Source organism: Dipteris shenzhenensis, chromosome 12 (assembly GCF_047967505.1).
Source record: "Dipteris shenzhenensis isolate YYH24624 ecotype China chromosome 12, Dip_SZ_1.0, whole genome shotgun sequence".
NCBI lineage: Eukaryota > Viridiplantae > Streptophyta > Polypodiopsida > Gleicheniales > Dipteridaceae > Dipteris > Dipteris shenzhenensis.
Genome location: NC_141607.1, coordinates 26,940,477 through 26,950,951, shown reverse-complemented (window position 1 = coordinate 26,950,951; position 10,475 = coordinate 26,940,477). Strand labels below are relative to the sequence as shown.

The 10,475-nt window shown below is 40.9% G+C and overlaps 1 protein-coding gene across 2 annotated transcripts; it reads left to right on the top strand.

Moving 5' to 3' along the window:
* Positions 1-5,027: 5,027 nt before the first annotated feature.
* On the top strand, positions 5,028-7,853 carry LOC147896046 (receptor-like cytoplasmic kinase 176). Of its 2 annotated transcripts, none has more exons than XM_087382284.1 (6): positions 5,028-5,945; positions 6,083-6,393; positions 6,474-6,609; positions 6,702-6,835; positions 6,936-7,059; positions 7,195-7,853. In XM_087382284.1, the coding sequence occupies exons 1-6, from the start codon at positions 5,768-5,770 to the stop codon at positions 7,617-7,619; spliced, it is 1,308 nt and encodes a 435-aa protein (XP_087238410.1). In that variant the 5' UTR covers positions 5,028-5,767; the 3' UTR covers positions 7,620-7,853. The 2 variants fall into 2 exon arrangements, with proteins under 2 accessions (XP_087238410.1, XP_087238409.1); XM_087382283.1 differs by having other exon boundaries at positions 6,699-6,835; positions 7,195-7,852.
* The last annotated feature ends 2,622 nt before the right edge of the window (positions 7,854-10,475 follow it).

Genomic DNA, 10,475 nt, shown 5'->3' with positions numbered 1-10,475 from the left:
TCCATGTTGTATCATATTTGCACAAGAGGAATATTGCCTTAGTCTTTGCATCAAAATTCAGCTTTTGAGCCTAAAGCTGGCTGAAAATACTATTAAATTTATTCAAGTGAGAAGCAATGGAGACCCCTTCCTTCATCTGTAACTCAAACAACGTCTTCATGATGTAAACTTTATTAGAGGCAATTTCCTTCTCATAAGGGGTACATAATTTCTTCCTTAAATCTTCCATACTCTACTCATTTACTACAATGAAATAAACTAACTCTGCAAGATGAAGTCTAATAGTAGACTTTGCTAATGCATCCAACTCATTCCAATCATTCTCAGACATAGCTGCATTCCCTTCCAAGGGTTTAATCTGCTTCTTTTGAATAACCACATCCCTTATCTGTTCTTTCCACAGAGAAAAGTTTGTCCCATCAAAATTTTTAATGCTAAAAAACTCCTTTTCATACATGGAAGAGGATGCCATGATGCAAATAAAGCAAAATCCCAAATGCTAATGCTTGCAAGAAAGAATCACACCAAGTACTTGGGCATCCAAAATGTGTATACCAGGTGCAAAGTTATTGACTGTTGTACGGAAGGTATCCCATGAGGATGGCAAGGTTATTTGAGAGATTTCTCTATGGATGCAAACCTAAAATTTTCCAGGTGTAAACCACTTTACTGACATTGTCTTCCACACACATGTCCTTTCCCCTGCAACTTTAGACGGTTGTCCTCCACACACATGTCCTTTCCCCTGCAACTCTGGACGGTTGCACATAGTACACTTAAGTCATTAAGGCCTTTTTTGGCTTCTTGACTCCTTTCTCTAACTTGTGTCCTGTTTTCCTTTCAGAAATTTTCATGGGATGTTTCACTCGCTGTAGTTGACCTGCACTCAGAGCAGTTTTCAAAGTTGGGAGGCCAGCATGCTCTTGCTTTGCAGATGCTACATGAATTGAAGAGCAAGAGGCATGCACAGTTTGTACCTACTGTCCTCTTCCCCGACATGCAGCCATGGGCCAAATCGATGTCTCAAGCTGGTGCATAGGTTGTGGGATGGCCCTTGAGCATGAGAACGCCATTATGTTTGTTAGTTTGCCATGCAAGCATTGTTTAATATGTTCTGTGCTTTGCCACAACTTGCACCATGGTCTCATCATGTAGGGCTTCCGGTTGCAACTATGTAACTGATGATGTTGTGAAGACGATGGTTGGGGTGTTTAGGGACAATGATACTAGAAATGCTCCTATTGGACTACAATTTGCAACATTGTAGGTCTTTGAATTTACATCCCAATATTCATCTAGACTTTAAAATAATCCTTGTAACTTGTAACCACATACACTCTCGATAGTCTGCTATTGCTTTAGTAGGTTGTATCTTGTCGCACGAACCAATCGCTACACTAACAAGGAAGTACCATGTTTCTTAGATGTACCTTCGTGCCTTTCCTATTTAACTTGTAGTTTGTATCCTCTCTCTCTCTCTCTCTCTCTCTCTCTCTCTCTCTCTCTCTCTCTCTCTCTCTTTGTGCTCCCTGGCTCCCTCCCTCCCTCTCCTTCTCTCTCTCTCTCTCTCTCTCTCTCTCTCTCTCTCTCTAAATTATTTCCATATTCTTAATTCTTATTTTTAAACTTTATTTCTTGCTTTTGCCTTTCTAGTTCTCTTCCTTTATTTATATTTGCTTGGTTTCTTTCTTGCCTCTCTCTTCCTTGCTTTGTTAGTTGCTAAATTGTTTTCTTTCTTTTATCCTTTCTTTAATTTGGCATGATGCACTTGAAGAAATTGCATGGGAAACCAAAAGCACTTTCTTGCATCTATTGATTGGTCTACAAAGATGAATTTAACTTTGAAAAAACTACCTAGCTTACATCCCAAACAAAGACATCTGCCATTCTTTCTAATTATCATACTTGTAGCACCCATAAATTAGTAAGCTATGAGCATAAGCTCTATTAAAATTCATATTTTACTTGTAGGTAAATAGGGCCATCTTGCAAATATTACCAAATGGTTTCTTCTTTCTTTCTCTTTTAACCATTTTGCATGTTGTACTTGAAGAAAAAACCGAAGAACCAAGAGAAATGGCAAGCATGTATTGATTGGAATACATGGGAGTTCATAACTTTGAAGAAACTAATTGCAATACCTCTAATCAAGCATGCATTAATCATGTTCAATACTACCTCAAGTTTTGTGCATGACACATGCAAGTTGTTGCTCAGTTGTCTCTACATTAACAATATTAGTCTTGATCTCCAAGATGAAATGTAAACCTAATCCCCACCTAAGGTATGTGAAATTTGTACCTCTAAACTAAACAAGGTGAGCCAAGAGTCTAAACAAGGTAAACTCTAATCCCTCTAAGAGTATATAGTGCCCTGTTTTGCTATCAAAGATCATTTACCTCTCTTTCCTTGGCAGTAGGGTTGCTCTTTGCTTCTTGACATGGCCTTGTTTGTTGAGACAATATTGTGTCTCTTTTGAGAGCATGCCACGTAGTTCATATTCTTATTTATCTTGCAAACTGAGCTAAGATCCATTTTGGAGAAGAAAGGCCATGCATAAGAGCCTATGTGATAGCTGCAAGCTTGCACTAACCTAATCTGTATTTTTTCTTCCTCACTTCTATCTTGTCTTGTAACTCTGGAGGCATCTGCTCTAACATGATGCCATCATTGCACCTTGAACAAGCATGAGTAGGTATCGCTTCCCAATAGCCCATGTTCATATTTGCATTTGTTCCATTTTCCTCATAAGCATTAATAAGGAGTGGGTGCCCCTTTCTTGGATCATCCATCGCTATCTTTTGGTTGACCATTTACTACAGTTGGCTAGCTTGATTCATGGACATTGCATGCTAAGCATCTAGGTTTGAAGGGAAAAAACTATTTTAGACAGGCAAAATCAAGTGGAAGTTGAAGAGTTGTAGGAAGGCAATGGTTATAGAAGGAGAATGGCCTACCATAGCTTGCAAGTGCTGGCAAGGAGAATGGTTGTGTGTGGCACTTGCAAGCCATGGTAGGCTATTCTCCTTCTATAAACATTGACTTCATACAACTCTTCACTTCCACTTAAAACATTTTTTCCCCTTCAAACCTAGATGCTTAGCGCGCAATGTCCATGAATCAAGCTAGCCAACCGCAATAAATAGTTTAAAAACGTTGAGAATATAACTTCAAAAAAGAAAATGGTTTTAGAATGTTGAGAATATAACTTCAAAAAAGAAAACTCTTCATTATCATTATCCATCATGATCACAACAACATAAACATAATACAATCCCCAAGTATCAGCCTGGCACACCATTGACTCTGCAGAGAACGAATAGGTAAAACCTCGAGATGGGGGCTCAGCAATTCAAAAGAGAGTTGATCATTTCAATATCTAGCCCTCAGCCTAAGCAACAAATCATGATTGAAGCTTTCATGTGTCGTTAATAGGTGTTTAGTTGATCTGGGTGGTTTTCAAGTGGAGAAGGCTAGTGAGCTTGAACTTTCTAACTCAAGAAAGCTCGCCCCACCAAGCCTCATCTCTAACCCAATAACTTCGAGCAAAGAAATGGCAATTATGAGTAGAGGAAAGATAAGTAGAGAGATTTTTGACAAACATAGAGGTGACTTGAAAGAAGCATGCACACATATAAAATATTGGCTAGGAAGAGCAATTTAGAGGGTGTTCCCATGATTTGCTAAGATGGCAAATATGCCCACATATGCTAAGGTTTGCTCTGTTCCCCTATCCAGTCCAAACTTCTCATTGACATATTATGGCATTGTAGGTGCCCCATTGGAATTGGAAATTTTCCCTCTCTCCCTGAGCATTGTGGAGTTAGGTCTTGTTCCAGAACTTCTAAGTCACATACGTCAATAACAACATATGAAGGTTTCAAAAGATGACTGCATCCCATATTAAGAACCTCAAAAAGCTTCAATATTGATTTGGTAGCTATGGATTAGATGATTTCAAGAATCGCTTGATAATTGTGGGGGTGGATCCCTGCCTGTGCTGGCATATTTGCCAGCTTGCAGTGTGTGGGAAAGGCCTCTTAGACATAAGCAAGCACCAAGTGGACCTAAAATTGAAGACCTTAAGGGCAACCTAAATAAAATATGAAACTTTTACGATATCAGTGTGGCTGAAGGGTAGTGTTAAAAATGATCATGCTTCATGAAGAAGTTATGCAAGATCTTCTTGTGACAATTAGGTACTTTGCCAGGAAGCATGAAGCTTTTCGACAATTATCTGTTGTAATGGGCGAGTGAGCTCACTACATTTGCCTTCTTGTTTCAGGAGGCAGTCCTTTCTTTTCTTTTGCATTTCCTCTGTTTTGCGCTTAATACATAATCATCTCCTTTTTATCGAGAAGAAAAGTTATGATATGTTGCTGATTTGTGCAAATTGCCTCTCAAAGGATTGGGTCACAAGAATGTACATCTAGACCGTTGGATTAGAAAAATTTCATAAAGGTCCCATGCCCGAACTGCCATGTGTCGACTCCCCTGGCCTTCGACGGTTGGGAAAGGTGGGTTTTTCTATTGAGGAAATGCCGGTGCCGCATGCTCGAAGTCTTCTCGAAGTTTCCCTATGCCATCTACATCAAGGACCAATAAGATGTGCACCTAATCCAAGTGAACAAACGACTCTTTGGGCATACTGCTTTTGTGGAGGTGAATGAGTTGGACAATACTTCTTTGGGATAGTGAGCCTCTTGGAAGGGGACGTTGAAGGGGAGTGTAAGGTGACATATGTCGAGAGGCAAAGCAGAGGGCGGCTAGCTGTAGCCTGTACGTATGTACGTAGTGGGCAATCAATTCACATTGACTGTGGGGCAGTTGCAATTTCCAATCTTTGCCGGGAGAAAGAGAGCCCGGGACGACAATGAGAGCCAATCAAAAAGAGAGATTGTGAGCGTGAATCAACCTCGCTGCTCACTGCTCAGCCAGCAGACCGTGACGCATCTGGATGGATTCATTGGATTGAATGGATTTAAGATGAGACGTGTGAAAGTAAAAGCGCCAAGCTGTGTGCGCGAGCGCTGGACCGTGGTTGGTGGGTGAGGAAGTATGTGCGGGTGTGTGGCTACTGACTACCATACGCCGTTCTGCCCAAAAAGCATTCGACCGCTGAGACCTTATACTTCGTCAATTGAAATTCAGGAACGTAGAGCGGACAGTGCAGAGCAAGAGAAGAAGAAAGATGGGCAATGCGCATAAAGAGATAGAGAGAGCTCAGAGAGCGCGAGGGAGAGGAATAGGGGCGAGGGACACAGCGGAACAGACGTTGATGGCCACACTGCACAGACAAAGAGAGAGGGGGTCCCCGGCGACTGCAATGTGCATATGATCCTCGAGGGGACCGGTATGGGTAGGTGAAAAACGGTGGCCTGAAGGGACGGGTGTTGTCCTCGAGAGAGAGTCCACGACGAAGCGGCTCGGAATTCAGCTTGGCCTGCCGGGTTTTGTGCCTGCACTTCAGTACACATCAACGACGCTGTCCAGTAAACACGAAACCGCAAGGACGCAGCCATAGAGATAGAGACAAAGAGCGAGGAAGAAAGGGGTACAGGGAAGGCAGGAAGAAGTAGTAGGGGGTACCGACAAAGAGAGAGGAAGAGGGGGAGACTAGGAAGGGAAGAAGAAGTAGGGAGGACAGACACAGAGAGAGGAAGAGGGGGGGAATTGGAAGAGAGGAAGAAGAAGGAGAGAGTACAGAGAAAGGCACGGCAGACAGGCAGCAGAAAGAGATGATCTTTGGCCTGCTTCTTCGTTGAGAATGGGACTAGGTGAGGTACCGCGATTGCAGAAATCCGATAACGGAGCCATTCCCAACAATGGCACGCAGAGCTCCGGTGATGATGGCGAATGTTGCTTGCTCGCATTCTTTCAGTGCGGGCATTGGTGTTGTTGGACTTCCCCCGCCAAGATCGAGAATTCTGCCATGGATAGCCCTTGTAGGAGCTCATTCCCAGCTGCTTGAACGAGATGTTGCAATCTTTCTCCAGCGAGAAATGCTTTCATTTGTGTTGATTCAGTTTATGCAGGCTCCAAATCCATGACTCACAACCGATCTTGCGTTCGAATTATGCAGACCAGCCTCGCAAGGAGATTCGTGACACGCCTCCCCCTATACAGAGTTTTGATTCCAACGGAAGTAGTACTCCTCGCAGTGAGGAGGAGCTGCTGGCGAAGTCTCAGTTGAGAAAGTTCAATTTCTATGATCTGAAGGTGGCCACGCGAAATTTTCGGCCAGACAGTCTTCTGGGCGAGGGAGGCTTCGGTTGTGTGTTCAAAGGCTGGGTAGATGAACACGGCACTGCCCCTGTCAAGCCAGGGACGGGTCTAACGGTGGCAGTAAAGACTTTGAACCGCAATAGTTTGCAGGGTCACACCGAATGGCTGGTAAGCTTTCATAGTTCACAGGTCTCATTCTTTTCTGTTCCTCATTCTCCTTATTATTGAACCCACCCTTCATCATGCAGGCCGAGGTGTACTATCTTGGGCAGCTTCATCATCCCAACCTTGTCAAGCTGGTTGGATTTTGTATCGAAAACGACCAACGATTATTAGTTTACGAGTTCATGCAGAGAGGAAGCTTGGAAAATCATCTTTTCCGAAGTAAGCCAACAGGATTGTGTTATTTGGCTAGATGTTTTTCCTTATTGAATAGAACTTGGTGTTTTGACCTTTTGAGGGGACCGATTCAGAAGGAGCTTTGCCTCTGGCATGGTCTATAAGGATGAAGATTGCTCTGGGCGCTGCAGAGGGTCTGGCATTCCTTCACAGTCGAAAAAAACCGGTTATTTACCGGGATTTTAAGACGTCAAACATTCTTCTAGATGCGGTGAGTAGTATAGTTGTTGTTGTATGTTTGGGTTACCTTGTGATAGAACCATACGACCTGTATGTAATTGACCTGAAGGAGCCATTGATAATTTCTGTAGGAATACAACGCAAAGCTTTCTGATTTTGGGCTTGCTAAGGATGGACCTGAGGGAGATAAATCCCACGTTTCCACAAGGGTCATGGGAACCTATGGCTATGCTGCTCCTGAATATGTTATGACTGGTAAGCCTATGTTCCTTTAGATGACTTGTTCCTTATGGCTATGCTGTTCCTAAATCATTGTAGCTATGCTGCTATGTAATTAGCGAGACTTTTTTATTTTGAAGCCTTCTGATTTGTCATTTACCTTTGTTGCAGGGCATCTAACAGCAAGAAGTGATGTATATAGTTTTGGTGTTGTGTTACTGGAAATGGTCACGGGAAGGAGATCCATAGATAAGTCCAGGGCCAGTGGGGAGCATAACTTGGTAGAGTGGGCAAGGCCGTACTTGAGCGAGAAGAAAAAGTTGTTTAAGCTAATTGATCCTCGTCTTGGACAGTATTCTGAGAAGGGGGCTTTCAAAGCTGTCAGCTTGGCTTATAGTTGTCTTAGCCGGGACCCAAAAGTAAGGCCACTGATGGGGGAAGTGGTGCAGGCTTTAGGGCTACTTCAAAATATGAAGGACTTGACAAACAATGCTTATCATTTGCAAGTGGATCCACGGCTTTCTCGATCTTTGCCAAGGCATGCTCCTCTGAGAAATGCACCTCAAAAGATATTTGGACAGAATGCCAGGGTTTAAGAGAGATCTCATATTCATTTGAAGTAATGGAGATTTGCAAGACCCTATCTACATGATGTTGTATGACGAGTCCTAATGCACATTTTCTGCTGGAAAGACTCAGCTAAATTTGCTGCATGCTTGCACGTCTATATGCACTAGGAGATAAATATAAGTTGTAATTTTGTTCTCCCTGAAGCAGTTTGATTTTTCTCTTCATGACTTTTCCTTTTGTTGACCTAATATTTGTAGGCTGTATACAAGGTGCTACAGCAAGTCATTTTTTTAGCTCTGTTTCTAATTGGAGAGTTGTTTGAGCCATGCATTCTTCGAGAGTCTTCTTATTGCTTTCGTCGAGTTTCTGTTTGTCAGTATGCAAGCTATCAATGTGAGTATAGTGTAAGGTTCAAGTTTGGTCATGGCAAGTTTTTTGAGATTAAGACTAGAAGCAAAATTATGCATTAATTATGAAACTCATGACAATTGAAGCACTAGATAATCTTTAAAATTTGCACATGGACACCGAGAGTGATAAAGTAGTGGATGATGATATAATAAACATAGAAAAAGGATCAAAAGGGAGCTATGGTAAAGAAATACATCTATCCAAATGTAGGCTATTATGACATTAAGACATCAACTTAACTAAAGAGCTATGTAGCCCAATAGCCAATTGGAACATTCATGTATAAATGGATGGATTATTGCTTTGTGTGCACGCACATGTGTATGCGCCTATGTTCATGTGCATGCATGTGCATGGGCATGTCTTTTCAAAAAAAAAAAGAGTGCGCGCATGTGATCTATATTGTAGCTATATTGAGTCAACAAGCATGGCATGGTAGTTCAAAAGTTAGACAAGATTTAAGCTAAGTATTAATACTTCAAACATTATCATTTTTTTAAAAGAAACTCAGATAATTTTGGTTCTAACTTTAACATTGACTAATGATAGATTTATAAATCAAGAAAGCAATATAATCCTCCATTAAAAAGCATGCAACTATAATCCTATTATGAGTCTTCTTATGAAATCTATCTACCAAGATTGCTCAAAAACCTTCAATTGTGACACTTCTTAGTATGCTGACTTGGAAGAACAAAATAATTTAAACGCCCTCATGCAAACATTTATATCAACAAATGTCTTTTAAGAAAAGTCAATCCTATTGGCAATTTTTTTGGAAACTAAAACCTATGCTATAGATACCACAATACACTATATAGCTAAACTGGTAGTATACCTAGTACAACTAATATTCACCCATTGTTAGTTCTGCTAAAGTTTGCCATATTAGTGGCCAACAAAGCCGATAAGCCTCACTAACGATCTATAAGGGATTTAAAACATTTCATTCAATGCTTCTCTTCACCAAGGGTGCCTTGACAAACCTTATCTCTTGGTATTGTATCTCTAAAATCTAGAATGCAAAGGATTCCTAAGTGCATAAATTGACAAATGCCATCTCACAACACTTTATGGAGGGGCTATGATTGTTGAGTAGTATAGTCAAAACAATATATTATACTCTATTGATATGTAACATATGCAGCCCAAAAGTTAAAGTAGACATTCACGCTTGATAAAACTAGTTCAAATGTCCTTGTAGAATAAACTCACAAACCAAGAGTTTCCCATGGTGCATGGAGGTGCATCATGACTCATGGAATGCTATGTGCTTCTTAGTTACATATAAAGAAGGGAAAAACCATGAAAGTGATTAAGAAAATATGGCTAAAAACCCACTCTCTAGTGAAAGAGATGATAGCCACAAGTAGCTTTTGCATGATCTTGACAAAAGTATTATGCATTGTGCCATGTAAAGGTCACCACATAAAACATGCAAACTTAGCTCCCACCATTCCCTCCCTAGGAGATTTTAGAAAGTTGGCAACGTCTGTCTTCTTTAGAGGAGGAGGAAAAAAGATTTATCTATGTAGAAATAAGAAGACATAAGAAAAGTAAGAAGAATGGTTCAAGACCTAGTTGGTCACCATGCAATAATTGAGAAAGGCACAACATACTTGTAGGACTCTACTATAAGAGAATTTGTGAGGCACGGGATTCAAGGTCTCTATTATCCAATGCAAGCCAAAAACTTATTAGTATTTTTTAAATATGAGATTGTACCCCCCTAAATAAACAAAATGATCATATTTCTCCCCATTTCCCTTTTGTTGCCAAGCTATCTGGTTATTAACTATAAACTAATCAGTGCGAGTGTATAGTCTACTATGAAATATCATTTATGCACAATAGCATAGGGAGTGGCTCAAGGTGTGCTCCATTGGATATGTAATGGTAGTTCAAATCTGCCTAGTTGGTAAGCTTGCAGGGTACTACAACTCTATTAACCATGTAACATCTAGGTGACTTTAGTACTATACTTCTTTAAAATTGTGCCGCATACTCTAATGCTAAGTGTGCGACTAAGCTCCAATAGTCTACAATTAACATATTCTCTTTTGAGGGTCCATGCCCTAAAATTTTTGTAAGGTAGCAATAACTACTCGAACAAAAGGTCAAGCCCGTAAAGGCATGGGGGTGCCTAAGATGCATTTGAACAATGCACCAACAAGAACTAATAATAAAGAGAGCTCCTCAAAGCAAGATAGAGTTGGCTCTAATACGAACACAAAAAAACTTGCAATAAGGAGATTAAGTTTAAATTGGGCTGAGAAAGAAGCCTTGCAATGGCCAACATCCAAGGCTTTTTTAGAAGGCCTACGAGGAGTTGCAAAGGATGCTAAGTTGTAGTAAAAGGACAAATTGCAACAAGGGCTTGATTGAGACCAATGCGAATTTCAAGTAGATAAGCGAGCGTTTTAGCAAATAAGAGGTCCTCTCAAAAAGTTTTTCTAAGGACGACAAGGTTT

What these genes read in the sequence shown, in the direction of transcription:
- LOC147896046 (XM_087382283.1), top strand. Translation starts at nt 5,768, where the DNA reads ATGGGACTAGGTGAGGTACCGCGATTGCAGAAATCCGATAACGGAGCC. An exon ending in CAAACATTCTTCTAGATGCG is followed by an intron (nt 6,836 to 6,935) that starts GTGAGTAGTATA and finishes TAATTTCTGTAG; the next exon opens with GAATACAACGCAAAGCTTTC. An exon ending in TCCTGAATATGTTATGACTG is followed by an intron (nt 7,060 to 7,194) that starts GTAAGCCTATGT and finishes CCTTTGTTGCAG; the next exon opens with GGCATCTAACAGCAAGAAGT.